The sequence below is a fragment of the Pectinophora gossypiella genome, chromosome 21 (assembly GCF_024362695.1).
Source record: "Pectinophora gossypiella chromosome 21, ilPecGoss1.1, whole genome shotgun sequence".
NCBI classification, from domain to species: Eukaryota; Metazoa; Arthropoda; class Insecta; order Lepidoptera; family Gelechiidae; genus Pectinophora; species Pectinophora gossypiella.
Window position 1 is genome coordinate 266,259 of NC_065424.1, and position 20,600 is coordinate 286,858.

General features: G+C 37.6%; 3 protein-coding genes across 7 annotated transcripts in view; 2 read left to right on the forward strand and 1 right to left on the reverse strand.

Annotated features, from left to right (window-relative positions):
- Positions 1–20,600, forward strand: part of LOC126376797 (uncharacterized) — a 37,710-nt gene that overhangs the window by 10,729 nt on the left and 6,381 nt on the right. The gene's annotated exons all lie outside the window — the stretch shown is intronic.
- Positions 826–10,530, reverse strand: LOC126376895 (NF-kappa-B inhibitor-interacting Ras-like protein). Of its 5 annotated transcripts, XR_007567769.1 has the most exons (4): positions 10,003–10,530; positions 7,670–7,842; positions 4,808–7,309; positions 826–959 (listed from the first exon to the last, which is right to left on the reverse strand). XR_007567769.1 is itself a non-coding variant. In XM_050024458.1 (3 exons), the coding sequence occupies exons 1-3, from the start codon at positions 10,232–10,234 to the stop codon at positions 7,049–7,051; spliced, it is 654 nt and encodes a 217-aa protein (XP_049880415.1). In that variant the 5' UTR covers positions 10,235–10,530; the 3' UTR covers positions 4,806–7,048. The 5 variants fall into 5 exon arrangements, 4 of the variants coding, with proteins under 4 accessions (XP_049880415.1, XP_049880414.1, XP_049880413.1 ...); XM_050024458.1 differs by lacking the exon at positions 826–959 and having other exon boundaries at positions 4,806–7,309; positions 10,015–10,530; XM_050024457.1 differs by lacking the exon at positions 826–959 and having other exon boundaries at positions 4,806–7,309; positions 7,670–7,839.
- On the forward strand, positions 11,717–14,193 carry LOC126376893 (dolichol-phosphate mannosyltransferase subunit 1-like). The gene is made up of 5 exons (XM_050024454.1): positions 11,717–11,877; positions 11,964–12,174; positions 12,523–12,713; positions 13,031–13,114; positions 13,454–14,193. Exons 1-5 carry the CDS (start codon positions 11,750–11,752, stop codon positions 13,587–13,589), a joined length of 750 nt encoding a protein of 249 aa, XP_049880411.1. The 5' UTR covers positions 11,717–11,749; the 3' UTR covers positions 13,590–14,193.

The window sequence follows — 20,600 nt, forward strand, 5'->3', positions numbered from 1 at the left end:
AATTATCAAAATTTCCGGTCTAATGGTAGCCCGCAACATTGACAGAACGATAAACGGAGTCGAATCAATGTTGACGATAAGAATAGGTAGTGAAAATGAAGATCATTAGTTCACCTCCAAACCTATAGGTTACACAGAGCTATCCTCAGGGTAGGTCTTATCACCTTTACTATGGTCTATTATGGTTAAGCTAAATGAGCTTGTTTCCGCAAAACTCTACACGTAAGCACACGTGGGGGACTTTCCGCGTATCCTCGCGTATGGACCACTATTGTGAAGTGGGCAAACTTCCCACTATATCATCATCATCCTCCTGCCCTTATCTCACTCTAGGTGGGGTCGGCACAACTTGTATGGGCAAATGTCCCATCTTCTTCTTCTATCGTGTGGATTGTGAGGTGAATTACCAACCTCATCAACCCTGGTGTCAGGGTTATAACTGAGCCGCCATAGGCCCCTGACTTGACTCAATGAATACTCGAATGTCCCATATGTAATGTTATTCGAATGGGCTCAGTTTTCCGCATAAACGCAAGTGGTCCATTATGCGTGCTTTTATTGACTATGTAAGCCAACTAACTCCTTTCAGAAGCTCAAATACCTCCTGGGATTTTTACAAACTTTGTGACCTGGTTTAATTAAGTGGTTGCGCCCGTGGTGTTGCCAATTATTTATTCTAATCTAATCTATCCTACAAGATCCCACTGCTGGGCAAAGGCCTCCCCTTCCTCTTTCCATTTTTTACAGTCCTGTGCGTAATTCTCTCTTATGTAATCAAAATACAGAAAAAAATATATTACTGGTGGTGCTCAAGAGTTCAGAGTAGTTATTCCCTTTATAAAAATGAGGAAGCTCGAGAAATTTACACCATTCAACGTGTTTGAGAAACTGGTAATCTTCTCTTGAGAAGATGTGGCAGATCCCGATGCTGCCGATGCCGAGCTGGATCCCAGTAGGACCTTAAACCCAAAAGTATGTACGATCATCTACGGCTGTGTAGGTTCAGAAATACCACTACCGGCGCTTGCATCAAAGATCTAACCAGCGTGTATTGAATGGCTTGCAAATTAATTGGAGCTCAATAATATTTGGATTATTTCACGTCTACAACCTCCTTAGCAATGAAGGCAGCGTTCAATATGCCACCGCTTAACCTGCATGTAATCAAGAAAACTATGTAAAACAGCTATGCTTCGAACTAAGGGAAGGAGACTGAACGACAGTTCTGTACCGTCGGTGAAAACTAATACAACTCGAGATGTATCACTTTTGAGTTATTAGCACACACTTCATGTTCAAAAAATTCTCTTTCTTTCTGTCTAATTCCCGTAACTGTAGCTATTATAAATACGGAGATAATTTTTGTGTTCAGTGATATAAGTACTGTTTGTGAAGGATTCATGCTGTTATAACACGTGTAACATAATTCATCTTAACTTGCATCAAAGTGAAATGAAGATTTTCATTAAATATTTTGGTGTAAGTAAATGCAACTCAACATATATTAAAATACACGCCATCCTTGAATTCTCACGGTCCGTGTATAATGATATAATTTTAGTTGTAACATCAAACACTAAATTTATTTTTTCGTGAAAAGTAATATAAATTAATATATATCAAAATATTTCAGAAAATACGATCTTGGATATCAATAACGTGTCGTGTATAATGATACCACCAGTGTGTACCTTAAGGTGACCTCCGCATAAATCTGTCTATGGGAAGCCATTTTGTCTAAAGCCACAGCAAACCATACCTGATCCGCATTGCGAATGGGTATAGATTACGTTAGTACTTCAGACCAAACCGTGTTTTTGCTCTTTCTGCTATAACCACCTTGTAGTACCTAAATAAGTTGTGGGTCCTGATCATGGCGTCGTTATCACCATGGCAGGGTTAGTCAAGAGGTATTTGAGATTTGTCATAACTGTCATTAGTCTCCTTCCCATAGCTCGAAGCATAGCTGTTTTACATAGTTTTCATGATAACATGCAGGTTAAGCGGTGGCAGATTGAACGCTGCTTTCAATACACGCTGGTTAGATCTTTGATGCAAGCGCCGGTAGTGGTATTTTTGAACCTATACAGCTGTAGATGATCGTACATACTTTTGGGTTTAAGGTCCCACTGGGATCCAGCTCGGCATCGGCAGCATCGGGATCTGCCACATCTTCTCAAGAGAAGATTATCAGTTTCTCAAACACGTTGAATGGTGTAAATTTGTCGAGCTTTCTCGTCCTTATAAAGGGAATAACTACTCTGAACTCTGAGCACCACCGTTAATATTTTTTTCTGTATTTTGATTACATAAGAGAGATTACGCACAGGACTCTGAAAAATGGAAAGAGGAAGGGGAGGCCTTTGCCCAGCAGTGGGATCTTGTAGGATAAATTAGATTAGAATAAATAATTGGCAATAATTGAGAAGCTCGGTGGCGCAGCGGTAAACGCGCTCGGTCTGCGATTGTTGAAGTTAAGCAACTTTCGCAAAGGCCGGTTATAGGATGGGTGACCACAAAAAAAAAGTTTTCATCTCGAGCTCCTCCGTGCTTCGGAAGGCACGTTAAGCCGTTGGTCCCGGCTGCATTAGCAGTCGTTAATAACCACCAATCCGCACTGGGCACGCGTGGTGGTTTAAGGCCCGATCTCCCTATCCATCCATAGGGAAGGCCAGTGCCCCAGCAGTGGGGACGTTAATGGGCTGGTGATGAAATAATTGGCAACACCACGGGCACAACCCCTTAATTAAACCAGGTCACAAAGTTTGTAAAAAACCCCAGGAGGTATTTGAGCTTCTGAAAGGAGTTAGTTGGCTTACATAGTCAACAAAAGCACGCATAATGGACCACTTGTGTTTATGCGGAAAACTGAGCCCATTAAAGTAACATTAGATATAGGACATTTGCCCATACATGTTGTGCCGACCCCACCTAGAGTAAAGGCAGGAGGATGATGATGATATAGTGGGAAGTTTGCCCACTTCACAATAGTGGTCCATACGCGAGGATACGCGGAACGTGTGCTTACGTGTAAAGTTTTGCGGAAACGAACTCATTTACTTAGCTTAACCATAACAGATTATGGTAAAGGTGATAAGACCTACCCTGAGGATAGCCCTGTGTAACCTATAGGTTTGAAGGTACACCAATGGTCTTCATTTTTACTAAGTACATATTATTATCGTCAACATTGATTCGACTCAGTTTATAGTTCTGTCAATGTTGCGGACTACCATTAGACCGGGAATTGTGATAATTCGAAGTATTGAATTATCAAAACCTCTGTGGAAATGTCCCCTTCGATCGCCGGGCAAGTTTTGCTCATTTTCTTCGTGATACATGTATACTTTAGGGAATTTTGATTGTGGAATGAGTTGTAATCTTTTAAATAGTTTCAGCAGGAAAGAAGTAACACTAACCAGTTTGTGTGATTTTGGTTTATAAGTACGTAGGTACATCACTTTTATCTCCAGGCCGTGCTGCCAGGCTAGCCCGAAACATTCCTAATGACCAGTCTTAATATGATTCCTCTTACCTTCATTTGTTAGGGGTGGAAATATTATTATAATTGAATTTGTAAGATTTTGACTGCAAAAATGAACCAACAGTGGTTTTGATTACGGGCGTAGTGTGGTGGACAAAATGTGTTTGTAGCGGGCAGCAGTGGTGGTTTTGACCTGTTATTTTCGAGTTTTGAGAGTAAAATAATAACAAAAATATTTTATTATCGCCACCTTACACTATATATACGTGTACCATCTTTATATGTATTTATTACTAGAAATTCGTAAAAACATGTATCATTTTACACAATAAAACCGAAAAAATAAATCAAGTTATACCACTTGACACAAATTCGTTATAGTTTATCGTTTGTGTCAATTGATATAAGTTACGTTTCTTTACTTTTTAAAGAAAATAAATGGAATTTTGCCTTTCTACAACTTTATAAAATAAACTTTCTTCGAAGACTTTTGTTTTTTTGTACAATAAGACTGTAAAATTATCAATTGAAATATGATATATCAACGATGACTTTTGTATAGTTATTTGTGTAAAAAGGTATATGTAGACTTGTATCAATTTACACAGTATAAAAGTTGGTGTCAACTGATACATGTAATTTATTTTGATCCTCTACCATTTCTGTTTAGGTTCTAAATATAACTAAATATTAGAAAAGAAACTTTCCATCATCACCTATCGACACATCTAACTTCTGTTCCATTATTCCTTATAAGTCACGAGCTAGAATTTTTTTAACTTTAAACTCGATTTTCTCAAAACTTCAATTTTGGACTTGTATTACTTTTCACCGACGGTACAGAGTTATGACAAATCTCAAATACCTCTTGACTAACCCTGCCATGGTGATAACGACGCCATGATCAGGACCCACAACTTATTGAGGTACTGTAATTATTAATGGCTATAGCAGAAAGAGAAAAAACACGGTTTGGTCTGAAGTACTAACTTAACCTATACCCATTCGCAATGCGGATCAGATATGGTTTGCTGTGGCTCTAGACAAAATGTCTTCCCATAGACAGGTTTATGCGGAGGTCACCCTACGATACACACTGGTGGCGCATGGAATCGAACTTGTATGTATCATTATACACGACACGTTATTGATATCCAAGATCGTATTTTCTGAAATATTTTGATATATATTTATTTATATTACTTTTCACGAAAAAATAAATTTGGTGTTTGATGTTACAACTAAAATTATATCATTAAACACGGACCGTGAGAATTCAAGGATTGCGTGTATTTTAATATATGTTGAGTTGCATTTACTTACACCAAAATATTTAATGAAAATCTTCATTTCACTTTAATGCAAGTTAAGATGAATTATGTTACACGTGTTATAACAGCATGAATCCTTCACAAACAATACTTATATCACTGAACACAAAAATTATCTCCGTATTTATAATAGCTACAGTTACGAGAATTAGACAGAAAGAAAGAGAATTTTTTGAACATGAAGTGTGTGCTAATAACTCAAAAGTGATACAACTCGAGTTGTATTACTTTTCACCGACGGTACAGAATTGTTACTGGCAATAAAATTATTTTATTCTTATTCATATATTTTGTTGATTTGCTACTTACATATAAATATTATTTCTTTCTAGATTTTATAACTTCCTATTCGAAATATAATAAATTAGTCTTCACACACTGAGACGGTACTGGGAGCGTTCAGGGGCGGAAATTGGTAATTTTTAGAGCTTCCTAACTTAATACCTAAACCGAATTTGGTGTAGGGCAGGGTTTCTCAAACTACAGGTAGTGAGCCACTGGTGGGCCGCGAGGGAATATCGAATGGGCCCTGTCAAGGCCGATAACCGTGCGACCGTATTATTTGAAGATTTAATTTTCCTAGAGGTGGGTCCCGAGTTCTTAAATGTAATAGATGAGTCGTAGCTCAGACAACTTTGGGAACGATAAAATACCTTACATTTTAGACAGTTTAAATTTCGAAAATACTTAAAGAATCCGGCCGAAACGCTTCCGGTATCACGTCTGTGTATTGATTTATTGATCGACCTTAATATACAAATAGGTATAAAATTTTGTTAACTAGCAAGCATATTAAGTACATTTATAATAAATTAATATAATAAAACACTAGTGGTAGAGATTAGATTCAATTTGTTTAATCTATGCCCAAACCATTTCATTTGATGAGATGAATATTCAATGAATTTATAGGTACTACATTTATTTGATGAATTTCGTGGTCTAATAATCAGAGCTCTCTCAATCTTCAAGCCCTCGGTTCGATTCCCAGAGAGGGCACAGTCAATTATTACTTTATGTGACTGCCCCTAGTTTGGTTAGGACTGGTACCTTGATTAGAAAGGCACGCTAAGCCGTTGGCCTGGCTTTAAAATAAAACTAATGAGATTTCAGATATCTTACATAAATAACTAGTATGATAAGTACGTGTTAAAGCGCATTTTTTATCTACAAATAATAACTAATGACGCGGTTAATAGGTATCCCGATCTCGATGTGCTGGTTTGTAACCTTGACGCATCGGGCTAGAGGGATTCGGTAGTCTAATAACCGCTTACTATGTATTTATAACTGCCTGGCCGCCACACCTTGTCGCTTAACACGTTCAGTGTGTAACTGAAAATTAGATATCAACCCCTCACGTGCAATGTTATTTTTCGATAAACACAATGGAATTTATGTATATAGCCACACTATGGCAAGAGAAAAATGTGCCCCACATAAGGACATGCACATATCGAGTTTCAAATTTATTGCCTCATATTACCTATGCGGTTCATACACAGTGAACGTGTTAAAGGGCTTATTACATTCACCATCAGGGGCCTGTTTAATAAAACTTACTATAATATGAAACTGCAAAATATTCGTGATCACACACTCCGCAATGTACATCAAATTGTCATTGTAATTTACAATTGTAAGTTTTATTAAACAGACCCCAGGTTCGATATGTCGGGATCGGGCAGTGAAAGCTCATCGGTGGGCGGGGCCACGATTTCGCCATACATTTTATACCTACACTCATGCATGCATTGGGCCCAACAGGTAGTTTAATGAGTTCTTATGTGAACTAAAATATTATAGAATGGCTTAGATGGAACGACACGAAGACATTCCTTGAGCATTTATTAAAACTGGCCGTTTCATAGTCGCGCCAACGGAAACCGATGATTGTTACTACAAGTTTGCGTTACTTCCGATTTTATCAGATTTCATAATGGAATGGACTTGCTACACTATGGATACTGTCGCTGATAGCTACGTTAGGTTTGCTGGGATAGATGTCTTTTAGAGAGATAAGCCCATTATTGTAATACATACATACACTTCTCATCAAAAAGAAACAAAACACCTCCGACATTTTGTTCAACTATTTTAAATTTGGAACATCAAAAGCCTGTAATAGGTGGTTTGAATTCAGAATACTAAACGCAGCATCGCTTCCGTTCGCACTATTGAAATCGGCCAATCACGGCTGGTAGCAGAAAGGGCATAGATTGAAAACGCACCGTTACATGGCGTCACTCCTATTGTTCTTCTGAGTAAGTTTGCTGAGGGTACTTAGCTGAGGGAAGGCAGTCTTATTCTGCACTGGGTTAAGTTTCGAAGTCATGAAGATGAATGGCTCATAGAGCGAGGCGCGGTCCATGGCGGTTACTTCAAAATGGCGCACCTTCTCTCGCGCGCACCAATTGGCCGCCTTCGAGCACGTGTTTTCCAGGCTATTGAGATCATCCGGACCGGTGCGGTTGCCTAACACCATCATCACCACCTGAAAATATACATCGGTTTTATTCTTGTCGCCTCGCCTACAGCAGTAGGGGTTCCTGAAAGCACCTAAAATGGTGCGAATGATAAAAAATCTGTTATAGCCCTGTTTGGAGAAAGCGTGGCTTACGTTGCAGTGACATGAATTAGAATCCCGGCTCAGGTTCTAAACCACAGAATTCCAGTTCATGAGTTTGAATTCATTTTTGGATAAATACCTAATTGATATCATATGGTTTCCAGGATTTGTGCGTGGTTACCATCAATAGGCTCGCACCCTATTACATAGGAGTTAGCATATTCCCTCAGGGATATGTAATATTATCTGATTACATTAAAATCAATACAGAAAAAAAATATATACCTCTTTCTTATCCTTATTTCTGTCTATGTCCTTCTTCAAATACATGAGAACATCGAGAGACTCCGGCCGTGTAGTATCATATACCATCACAAAACCTTCAGCAAATCCTATGTAGTGTCTCTGGAGCACCTGATTTGCAGTCAGTTGCATTGTTGGAGACTGTGGTGGTCCTGCTGAAGGTAACACCAAATCTTAGGTTGCCTTTTTTATAGTGTGTGTATAATTAGTGCAATGTAGCTAGTGAGTTAGGAATAGATTGGTTTACGCAAATATACCATGATCCAATACATCTTCTTTAAGCGGTTATTTGACTACCTAATCCATCCATCCTGTCTGATGCGTCAAGGTCAACGGCTCAGCGATGTCTCTTCTCTACTCTACATCGTAATTACCATGGTTTAAGAAACGAGGTATGCTCAATCTTATAACGGCCGCCATTGCTAGCTAGCCCATTGATGACGTAAGTGTTACCATCCAATTGTATCTCCAACATTCCAAGGACGAAAATTTTATCATTGAAAATTAAGTGAATTACTGACTGATGTATTTACTTGTCAAATATGTATACATATACCTAAATATCAATAAAACTAAGTTAATCTATTACTAAAAGTTCAAAATTTTCTTGCAAAGTAAATTAAAAACATTGGACGTGGGTAATTTATTTTTTACGAAATGGCAACGCAGGGTCGGATGACGTCAGATGCAGCTGTAGGCTCTGCATGGTAAACGCGGCGCGCCCGGCGCGAATTATATCGAGGCCTTCGACCAATAGCCGTTTGACGTCCATAGGTCCGTAGATAGCATTCGTAGCGCTCAATATAACTCGCGCCACGCGCGGCACGGTTGTCATGCAGACCGGGCTGGCCTTCTTATACCATAGGTATATGGTTACGCCCACCAATTTAAAAATTAGACTACATAATCCCAATCACAGAGCCAGTGACCTTGATGCATTCTGCAGGATGGATTGAGAAGGTAGTCTAATGACCACTTTAGGAAACAATAGTAAGTAGGTACTTATTCAACATGTGAAGTGAATGTGGTGTATCAAGATTGCACTAGGTATAGTGAAATTATAAACAGGTGTAATTGGCACTATAACAAATACTGAAGGGTTCAGCTCACGATCCTTAGTTAATATCAACTGGAATTTTGCAGTTGCAGATGTAGGTAGGTATGCAACTGCAAAATTATTTTCAATATCTAATGAAAAATTCCACTTGATATTAATTCAGAATCACTGTCTGAATCATCCCTCTGTTTTCAGTATGGTGTCACTGTATAGTCTTCACTTTGCTACAGATGTTTAAATTGAATATAAATGTGTTTGCAACTAAATAAATAATCTATCAAACAGAATAACTGCTCCAAGAGTGGAGTTCTTGGAGTTAATTTGAATGTTTAAGTGGCCTCCTTTTGCATTGAAAACTGATAGATACAATAGGTACTTTAATTAATAGAAGCATCAATATTTTAAGCATGAATTACAATAGAATTGTAGATAGGTTGCGAGAAGCTGAAGTAGTTTTCACCGGATGAGACATTTATTATGTAAAAATTGACGATTCAAAGTGTAACTTAGTATGTTACCTACTGAATAAAGATATCTCTGAATTTGAATATGTAGGTATGTACATGTGCTTATAGTTAAGATGAATTAATGTAGGTAAGTTGAATAAAGCAGTCTTTCTTTGTAACCTACAAAGGTCAGGGCACCCAACAAGTTGGATCAAACAGGTCTTTCTTTGTAGGTCACATAGACAGATCTGTTAGTGTGTCAACATGGGTAATCCACAGGATCTAAACTTTTAAAAAATCTATCCAACTTGTTGGGTGCCCTGACTCAATGTGACACATTGGAACAAATATTTTATTAATAAGATATTTTTTATTGCATCACTAGGTTGAGTGGAATTCTCTGCTGTCTTCTGTATTTCTGAATGCATATAACCCAGGTGCTTTCAAGGGCAGAGTGAACAGGCACCTTCTTGGCGAGCTTGCTCCATCTGAGGCCAATGCCTTCGAGCAAGTCTGAGGCCAAGAGCAAACCCATCAAAGGTAAAAAGAGTCGAAAGAAATGATTCATAATGAAGAACGAATCTTTATTACATTATACAATGTCTCGGGTCAGGACAGTGAAAGAGGAAAGCAAGGACCCGATTTCGCCATACTGAAATATACCTTAATATACCTATCAGACACTTCGGGGTCGAAAAATCCTGTAGTGTAGTAGAGCGTATAGGTAATAAAAACAACCGAAACCTGTGCATCAACATATAGCGTCAGCAGTGCTCATTGAAGCTAAACTGTATTGAAAATTGTACTAAAACCTTTCAACTCGCCTGATAGCGGGGGCTCCAAGCCCGCCGTGTCGTAAAAACAAACGCGCTCCTTCGTTCCTCTGTCGGTCTCGATGTTTGCCACGTAGATGTCTTCAATAGTAGGGTAAAAACATGACTTCTGATTCACATTCCCATATATCAATTGCTCCAAAACGGCCGTCTTTCCCACGCCTTTCATTCCACATATAACCACTTTGCTTGTTTTACCCATTTTAAACATAGGTACTTCATTTAAGAAGAATCGTGGTAGAAATTCGGAAAGTGAGAATCCGTAGAAAGCTGTCTTCCTGATCAACTGCGACTGCTGGATCTTTTCACATGGTTGCTAAACAAATGCGTTCTAACTACGAACTTAATAAAAAAGGTACATCTTTCTGTCAATATTCAGAATTCACACTAATAAAGTACCAACAAGTAGTCAAGTAGTAGCGATTTAAATTTTCTTTTTTAGACAACATACATTACAGGACGCGACCGAACACAACGAAAAACACCAAACAAGTAGCAACCAAAGAGTTTTTTTTTTTTTTTGGTTTGGTTTTCCCCGAAGGGTAAGGCAAAGGGAACTATGCCCATACAGCCATGTCTGACGTATTTATTTTTCTTGATGATTAATGAAATGGTGAAAGGTGATGAATGATGATGATGAAACCTAAGCCCCCACCCTCGGAGTAGACTCCTACTCCGAACCCCAAACGAATTAACTCAAAAGTCCGCATAAACTTTTGAGCTATGAAGCGGCTTCCTAGCACGAAGCGAAAATAGGCAGATACACTTTGTTTATTGAATACTCCAATGTAATAACACTCGCGAATGTCTTCCGACTAACTTAATGCGATCATTAACCACAAAACACCACTTCGTATTAATTATTTAGATTATTCAATGAAGAAAGCAACTGTCCCGTTCCCGTTTCCCGCTAAAAAGCCGCAACCAAAGAGATTTTTTTTTTGGTTTTGTTTTCCCCGAAGGGTAAGGCAAAGGGAACTATGCCCATACAGCCATGTCTGACGTATTATTTTTCTTGATGATTAATGAAATGATGAAAGGTGATGATGATGAAACCTAAGCCCCCACCCTCGGAGTAAACTCCTACTCCGAACCCCAAACGAATTAACTCAAAAGTCCGCATAAACTTTTGAGTTATGAAGCGGCTTCCCGGCACGAAGCGAAAATAGGCAGATACACTTTGTTCATTGAATACTCCAATATAATAACACTCGCGAATGTCTTCCGACTAACTTAATGCGATCATTAACCACAAAACACCACTTCGTATTAATTATTTAGATTACTCAATGAAGAAAGCAACTGTCCCGTTCCCGTTTCCCGCCGAAAAGCCGCAACCAAAGAGTAAGAAAAAATACAAACAGAAGAACGAAGGATTTTTTTTTGAGGAAGAACGAATGAATAAATTTGGAAATGTCAAAATCCGAGTTCGGTCTGGTCTGTCCGACTGCAAAATCAAAACGCAAACAAAATCGGGTAGGTATAAAAGAGAAAGAGAACGCAAAAATATCTATAATATAAATGTAATGGGATTTATGGGATTGACCGCCGGTCTTGGTCACCGATGTTCAAAGATTTACCCCAATCACGTTATAATATTTTTCATCAAGCAAGAGCCTGTGTTGCTGTTTTTTATGACTTGATTTTTTTGGTCTTGTTTCATTGCAATAAACTCATTCATAAGCATTCAGTCAGTTTGTTTTGTTTTTGACAAAAAGTTGACAGCATGGCGACTTCAGCGTTAGATTCTGAAATCATGAAGAGTGATAAATATTCGATATTACTGCCAACATACAACGAAAGAGAGAATCTTCCGATTATTATTTGGCTTATTGTCAAATATCTAGATAATTGGTAAGACTACACACTTATTTATCATGGACTTTTCGTGAAACAAAAATGGGCTTATCATTTCTAATGTTTTCTTGGTTTGTCTACAGTGGATATGATTATGAGGTCATAATTATCGACGATGGTAGTCCGGATGGAACTTTGGAAATTGCAAAACAGTTACAAGAGTTATACGGATCAAGTAAAATCGTGTTACGTCCCCGAGAAAAGAAGTTAGGTTTGGGTACTGCATACATTCATGGCATAAAGCATGCAACCGGCAACTTCGTTGTTATCATGGACGCTGACTTGAGCCATCATGTGAGTCCTAAAAGTATTATACTAGACAGTATAACAATGTCATCAAACCTGTTAGTTTGCTGCACCATCAATACGGGCAATGCACTGTAATCTTGTCATTATGGTGTCTTTGTAGGCTCTGCACGGCAACCGCGCTGAGCGCGGGCCGAATTACATCGAAGCCTTCGACCAATAGTTGATTGACGTCCGTCTATGTAGATGGCATTCGTATCGTTTATTGGTCGAAGCCCTCGATATAATTCGCGCGTCACGTCGTTATCATGCAGACCCAGCTGGTAAATAATTTAAAATCACAGTGTCCTCTTTACATTAAGCATTCTACAGTGTGATTTTTCTAAATATTTTCAGCCAAAATTCATCCCACAGTTCATAGAACTGCAACGTAAGCATGACTATGATGTGGTGTCAGGTACGCGATACAAGGATGGAGGTGGCGTCCACGGTTGGGACTTCAAACGAAAGCTCATATCTAGAGGGGCCAACTTTGTTACTCAGACGTTGCTTAGACCAGGCGCTTCAGATCTTACTGGCTCTTTTAGGTAAAGTTTTTTGAAAGTACTGACTGACGTACTGTACATATTTTTAAATCAAATATAATTTATTGCACAGAACTAAATTTCAACAATCAGACATAACACATGAATACAGTACAATTTGGGAGGCCTTATTTAAATCTGTCTAATCTTTACATTATACTTTATCTGATTCCCATATAGAAATTTTGTATATTGATTTGGTTAAGGACAGAGTGGCAGCTGCATCTTAATTTTTTTAATTCTGTAGTCTTGTTTTATGCTTGTAATCCAAATGGCTACTTTAACCTAAATATCTTTTTATTTAATTTTTCCTATTCTAGGTTGTACAAGAAGGATGTTTTACAAAAGTTGGTGGACAGTTGTGTGTCCAAGGGTTATGTCTTTCAAATGGAGATGATTATAAGGTGAGCTTGTATTACCTATGTTTATTAATAGGCCAGTTTCCAACAAGTCAAATAAGCTACTTTTACTAAACGTCAAAACACGAAATTACTATGGAATTTATATGAAAAAGCAACCTGTGACGTCATAGAAAAACTTGAAAATGTATAATATATATATATTATTTCATTTATCTTTATTCATAAATAAGTTAAATGGAAAAAAGAAAGTGTTTTTGTCACCTTTTGACCGGTCTTTATTTATATACACAGATTTGGTTATTGTAGTTTAGGGAAAAACTTTAAAATGTAACTTGTATTTCTGATATTAGGCTATAAATAAATAAACACATTATGTTTCAGAGCAAGGCAGTTGGAGTACACAATAGGAGAGGTGCCGATCACATTTGTTGACAGAGTATATGGCGAGTCAAAGCTAGGTGGATCGGAAATATTCCAGTTTGCGAAAGCACTCCTTTATCTCTTTGCAACAACATAATAAATTTTATAAGTTGAAAAATAAATATTAAATAGTCACAAATCAATGATGAATTGAAATGTGTTAAAATATATTCTAAATGCAAGGTATAATGTATGCCTTTTATATTTATATTCATAGTTCATAGTATGTTTGAAACTTAAGGAATATTTTTAACATTACTATCAGCTATATGGCATTTCTGGGTATGTCTCAACTTTGGGAACTGGCTTGAAATCATATTTGGATCATATAATAATTGACATCACTTGGTTTCCAGGATTTGTGCCTGGTGCCATTAGGCTCGCCCCCTATTACATGGGACTTAAACATAGCTGGCAAGGAGTGGATGTATAATGTATTATACAACCTCTGCCTACCCCTTCAGGGATACAAGCGTGATGCTATGTTTGTATTTTTATTGCTCTTTACGTAAATTTTCGTTTCGCGAAAGGTTAAGTATGAAATAGTCTGCGTTTATTTAAATAAAATAACTATTTTTATTATGTAACATAATAATACGGAACACTTAAATACATTCCGTACCAACAATAATAGTTGTTATAAAATTACTTAATTTATCTATTTCTTGAATGCATAATTAACCTTAAAAAAATATTGCAATCCAAATAGTTTTAATATAATTTTATTTAATGAGATATCTTGTTTTCTGTCGAAATAATATATATTTTTTGTTAAGTAAATTGATTTTCATTTGATAGAACACCTGTTGGTGGAAGGCCACGTTATCTCCCCTTTATGGACCTCGCTGGCGTGGTCGACGACGTTCTTATATCAGCGCTTATCGCTATCAGCCCACTAGGGTTGACCAATTTTTTCAAATATAATCTCAGGCGACGATACATCCTCAGGCCTGTCGTCTTAAATTTTTTACCGGGTGAGAGCCCTCAACGTTCCCCATCTGTCCAGCCAAGTAGTGTCAACCAAAGATTCACACCTAACTTCTGAAATGAAATCAGAATGATTCATTTAACGTAATTATCATGGATAAACTCTTGTTGAAGGTTAATGTAACATTTGAATCTACTACGCCATTTCGCAAGGTGTTATGGCTGAGGAGAAGAAATGACAAGAAACTGCAACAGCAACACATCTTTTAAATCGATGTAGGTGTACATCTGATTTAATAACTAGAAAAACACATTTAATTTTTATACAAATACAAATATGCTTTATTGCACACAATATACAAAACAAGTTTTACACACATGGACGGAAGATACAGTACAATCTGGCAGCCTTATTGCTAAGCGGTAATTTCTTCCAGGTAACCAGGTTAAGTAGCAGTTTTATCTTTTTAGTAGGTAAATCATTAATCTTATAATCTCTTTATTTAAGAGCTGCGCTCTTGTCGGTGGAGTAATCTTATAATAAGCTTATTATAGAAAATTTTAATAATAAAAAAAAAACATAGTCATCAACAGCAGCCGTTTTAAACCGAGAAAAATGGTTGATTTCGGTTTTAAACGGATTGGTTTAAATGGTTATAAACCGGCCTTCGACGAGGAGCTCGGTGGCGCAGCGGTAAACGCGCTCGGTCTGCGATTGTTGAAGTGAAGCAACTTTCGCAAAGGCCGGTCATAGGATGGGTGACCACAAAAAAAAAGTTTTTATCTCGAACTCCTCCGTGCTTCGGAAGGCACGTTAAGCCGTTGGTCCCGGCTGCATTAGCAGTCGTTAATAACCATCAATCCGCACTGGGCCCGGGGAAGGCTCGTGCCCCAGCAGTGGAGACGTGATGATGAAACCGGCCTTACATCTATAGTAACGTCACATCTCAAAGTGAGAGGCAAGCGTTTTAACAACTGGGCTACCACGGCTCGTAGCTATTTTTCCTATTTTTGAAACTACCTAAAGTTAAACGACTTACAGGTGTTTTCTCTTCTCTGACGCAAATATCAATAAATAGCTAATAAGACCGTGACTAATAATATTGTTTATTTACACACCTGGGTTTTAAATATAAGGTGCACTGAAGATTAGATGATCATTCGCTACCCGCGGAGGTCTGTTGTTCTATGTTCGTTACGAATTTGTATCAATAGTCGAGCAAACCCCTGTTTTTAAAGACACGACGTCTCGAGCGTTTCATACATATATAGTATACACATACATAAATTCACGCTTATTTCCCACTGGGGTAAACAGAGACTATGGAATTCCATTTGCTTCGATCCTGACACTTTTCATGCTTCCTCCACATCCATCAATCGTTTCATATACGCACGCCGGTTCAGAGTAGATCGTACTGAACGTTTTCTACGGACATCTCCGATTTGGTCAATTTACGTCCTTCTAAGTCTTCTGCCAGGCACGTTAAACCGTTGGTCCCGGCTGCATTAGCAGTCGTTAATAACCACCAATCCGCACTGGACCCGCGTGGTGGTTTAAGGCCCGATCTCCCTATCCATCCATAGGGAAGGCCCGTGCCCCAGCAGTGGGGACGTTAATGGGCTGATGATAATAAGTCTTCTGCCAGCCCTACCATCAACCTTCGCTTTATGTACTGCTTTCGTATATCTGCTCTATGTGTCGAAAGCAACTTAACATTCCCTTCTCAATTTATAGTCATTATATCGTCTTTTACATCTCATCTCTCTCTCATCACACTGTTTCTCACTCTATCACGCGCGCCTCTCACGTGTTTCGCTTCATACTTATTATTTTATTCACTGTCACAGTTCGCACGACCATTAGGTATAGGCGGTGATACGGCTCACCTCGTAGCACCTTGGTCTAACAGAAAGCTCGGTGAGGTGTGGGACTTAGTTCATCTTGCGATGGATTTACATCTGACTACCCCAATTCGGATATTGTAGTGAGCTTATTTATTTATTTATAAAGGTACATACAACATTACAGTGTAATCCAATGCGCTGTATGACGAGAAAAAAAAACAATATAAAAATTAATATAACACAAAATAAACAATGAATGAAAAAAGAATCAAAAAGAAAAATAAGACTATGAACATGAAAACACACAAAAAAAATATGTTATATATTATGTTATTGTAGGGAGCGCTGGTAATTGTAATAAAACCCCACACAAACAATTGAATGAACTGTATTACTTAGGATATTAAATTAAATTACAAGATCCAAACATTGAGACGCGTTGACTTGCTCTGATGATGTGACTGACCATAAATGGTAGACTATTAGGTATGCCCATAGACATATAAGAGTATGGACTGGAAATACCTACAAAAAAAACGTGCCACTTCGTCGCATAAAATGGCGGCCTTTACTAGGGCTGCAAGCTGTTTCAATACTAGGATTACCATACTCGTACCTACTAGGTATAGCATCTTCTTCTTTGCGAGTCGATGGCGATCGATACTAAATTTTTGCTGACCAATAATAGGTATAGCATTATAATAATAAGTATTCATAAGAGAACAGAAAGGGAAGGTAAAGGGTAATTAGGTGGTGTACTGTATTTTTCGTGTATGTTTTGTGTAAAACTTGTTCTTTTTGGTATGTTGTGTGCAATAAAGTATATTTGTATTTGTAAAGGGTTTAGTCAAGATTTATCTAAGTAGTTTCCTTAACAACTCTATAACATTGATTACATTCTTTATTGCGCACAATTCGAATCCACCTGGAGTGTATAATGAAACATAAATTATAACGTAAATCTGTTTATTAGCAAGTATTCATTTCACACATTATTTATTATGTAACTACATTATATTTACAATAAATACAAATCTAAACAGTGTCAATTTGTTTAGAAATTGTCTTTGTGACACCCTGTCACATTGCATATATAATTATTATACGCTTTCGGAGAAAGAAAATGTAAAGTTAAAACAAACTTTCTTATTTCTTGGGAATACTTCTTTGGCAAAGGTAAACCTTGAAATTTGTTTACCTGCCTTTTCAAAAAGTCTTGCGGTCCTGCCAATTCTTCCATCAATACACTTTGCCCTTTATTATTTGATTTTTATTCTGCAGATCTTCCATAATATTCTTCAAATTGGCTATCTTATAATTTTTTCATCGCGTCTTCTTGAACAGACTGAAATAAAGTTTAATAATAATGTTAAAACAGTGTATGTACTAAAATATATCTGATTTAAGTGCATTGTGTACCTGGTTGAATTATACTATATCATGTTAAAAATATAAAATTATTTGATAAATACCTTATCATGTACTGACTTATGAGACAGACGTACGGGCAATGGCAGCACAGACGACGTTGCAGCTGTGGATTAGTTTTCCAATATCACCTGTTTCAGTAAATCCAGTCGACAATTTTGGATTGAAAGATGGCCTGAAATGAAAGATAACATTCATTTATTTATATAATAATTGTTTCGACATATAATAGTTACAGACTAAGTATATTAAGTACATAATAATATGTAGTTGAATGATAGATAGTATAAACATGTTGTGATAACATGATACAAATATGTTATCTATCTAGCCAGTAGTGAGATGATGCAAGCTAGGCTGAAATTTAAATATAAATTTAAACACCAACAGCCTCTCTCTAACCATCGTCTTCTCAAGCTTTTATTTCTTGGAAACCTGTTAACGTAAAAGTAATAACTAGTATTCTTAGCCAGTATTATTGGCGCAACACTAATTTGACTATGACGAATAAAGATATTGGAAAACAAAGAAAAATACGGTTTGTAGTATGACAATCACTCAAAATATATAAAGGTTTAATGCAAATTCATGGCTCAGTTGCGTTGTAACATCAAAATCTATAGGATTGTTTGTATTATTCAATGAATACGGGGTACTAACCTATGAAGTGACAAATACGGTTGATTTCTGTCCTTTCTGGCTCCACACTGTACAATACAATACACGGACATGTTGAATAACACTTTTTTCAACTTCAACTTCGATTTAGCAAATCAAATCCTCGTAATTTATCCGCAAAACACAAAATACGATCTCATAAACAGCTACTTGACAGCAGAAGTACCACAAAACACAGCGCATAAAATGGCGAAAAATGGCACGTACCTACAGCTGTTGTGACGTCATCACAAAATGTTGCCATAACTAGAAATAACAAATATATATTTATCTCTTTTACCAAATGAAATTTTGTACTAGTAAAAAAGAGACAAAACGATTATTGACGACCTGTTTCATAAACTACTCATATTTGTATAAGATGATGTTTATATAGTAGAACAGGGCGCCTCCATATAATTTCCTATCTCTATGGGTATGCCCCATACAGTTATATACACTTCTCATCAAAAAAATCGAAACACCTTGCAAGTTTACGTTTTGTCAGGATTATCAGAAAAATGTGTACATTTAGGAATAAATGTTAAATGTCGTTTAATAGTGAGTAATATGAGCTTATCAAATCTTAATGTTAATGTTCTAAATTTAAATGAATTTTTCATAGGTTTCGTATTTTGGTAAATGAGGCATTTTTATTCCGTATGGAGTATAAAGGAAATGGATAAAACAACACACGTAAATGAAAAAAAAAAGCTAAAAAACGTTTATTTAATAACTTGTATTCCCTCCCCGAGCTCTAATTACTGCTTCCATACGGTTCTTCATCGATCGGATGAGAGTCACGATCACATGCTGTGGTATATTGTCCCATTCCTCTTGGATTACATCTTGCAGCTGGCTAAGTGTTTCTGGGGCAGGATCTCTTGCTCGAATTCGTCTCTTTAATTCATCCCACAGATGTTCAATGGGATTCATGTCCGGGTTTCTTGCTGGCCATTCCATAATAGAGATATCGACTTCGTTAAGATAATCTCGTACGACGCCCGCGGTGTAAGCCCTAGCATTGTCGTGCATGAATATGAAGCCGTTGCCAATAAAATGTGCATAGGGCATCACATGAGGCTCGAGACACTCTTCGACGTACCGATGACAGTTTAGTGCAGGCAGACGTGGCCCAGACACGAAAGCAAGCTCTTTCTTACCGTCGGCGCTGATTCCTCCCCAAACCGTCCACGAACCGCCACCATAGCTGACCTTTTCTTCAATGCAGCATTGTGCATAGCGTTCTCCGTCTCTTCTGTAGACCTTGTTCCTTCCGTCGTTACCATACAGCATAATTTTACACTCATCAGAAAAGAGAACTTTGCTCCACTGTAGGTATGACCAATTTAGGTGCTCACGTGCAAAGTTAAGGCGCGCTCTTCGATGGTCTGCAGTTAATTTCGGCCCATTTGCTGGCTTATGCGGTACCAGTCCACGATCCTTCAACCTTCTTCTAATTGTAGAGTCACTTACAGCCACCCTTCGTACAACACGAAGCCGCTGCTGCAGTTGAAAAGCGTTAAGGCGTCGATTTCTTAAAGAAGTTGTTACAATAAATCGATCATCTCGCTCAGAAGTGACCCGATTCCTGCCAGATCCTGAACGGCGCGTGAACAAACCAGTCTCCCGATAACGTTTATAGACTCTATGAACAGATGACAGGCTTAGATGCAGTCTTGCAGCCACAACACGCTGACTAAGGCCAGAATCCAGCAATGCCACAACTTGGGCGGCTTCTCTATCCATACGTTTTAGAAAAAAAAACCTTTTTTCAGACGTCCCAAAGTCACAGTATTGAAATAAAAAACAAAAAGTTTAAGGATAGGCGCCAATTTTTAGTTTTTAAACGCTAAATGTACTCCAACCCTAAACACACATTTGTCTCAAAACAGTGATTCATTTCGTTTATAAGATAAACAAATGAAATTCTAATTTTGAATTTAGAATTTTCGCTTATTACTGTAATGGCCAAACTGCCAGCTATACATTTATGTATTTTTTTTCATCGTATGAATTCTTTTTTGTGTTAAATTCGGACAGAAACAATGAAAACGGAAGTGTTTCGATTTTTTTGATGAGAAGTGTATATGTCATGTCAATGTATCTGCTTACTACTGGGACTATCTATACAAAAATCTCATACCTACTTGTCACACATGCTGAAGCATTATGCAGGTGTTGGTGAGGGAGTCCTAACTGCAGTCACACCCCGGACACTTCATACAAAACACCTCGTTTTACACCG

What these genes read in the sequence shown, in the direction of transcription:
- LOC126376895 (XM_050024456.1), bottom strand. Translation starts at nt 10,234, where the DNA reads ATGTTTAAAATGGGTAAAACAAGCAAAGTGGTTATATGTGGAATGAAA. An exon ending in GCTATCAGGCGAGTTGAAAG is followed by an intron (nt 7,843 to 10,002) that starts GTTTTAGTACAA and finishes TGTTACCTTCAG; the next exon opens with CAGGACCACCACAGTCTCCA. An exon ending in GAAATAAGGATAAGAAAGAG is followed by an intron (nt 7,310 to 7,669) that starts GTATATATTTTT and finishes GTATATTTTCAG; the next exon opens with GTGGTGATGATGGTGTTAGG.
- LOC126376893 (XM_050024454.1), top strand. Translation starts at nt 11,750, where the DNA reads ATGGCGACTTCAGCGTTAGATTCTGAAATCATGAAGAGTGATAAATAT. An exon ending in GTCAAATATCTAGATAATTG is followed by an intron (nt 11,878 to 11,963) that starts GTAAGACTACAC and finishes GTTTGTCTACAG; the next exon opens with TGGATATGATTATGAGGTCA. An exon ending in GATCTTACTGGCTCTTTTAG is followed by an intron (nt 12,714 to 13,030) that starts GTAAAGTTTTTT and finishes TTCCTATTCTAG; the next exon opens with GTTGTACAAGAAGGATGTTT.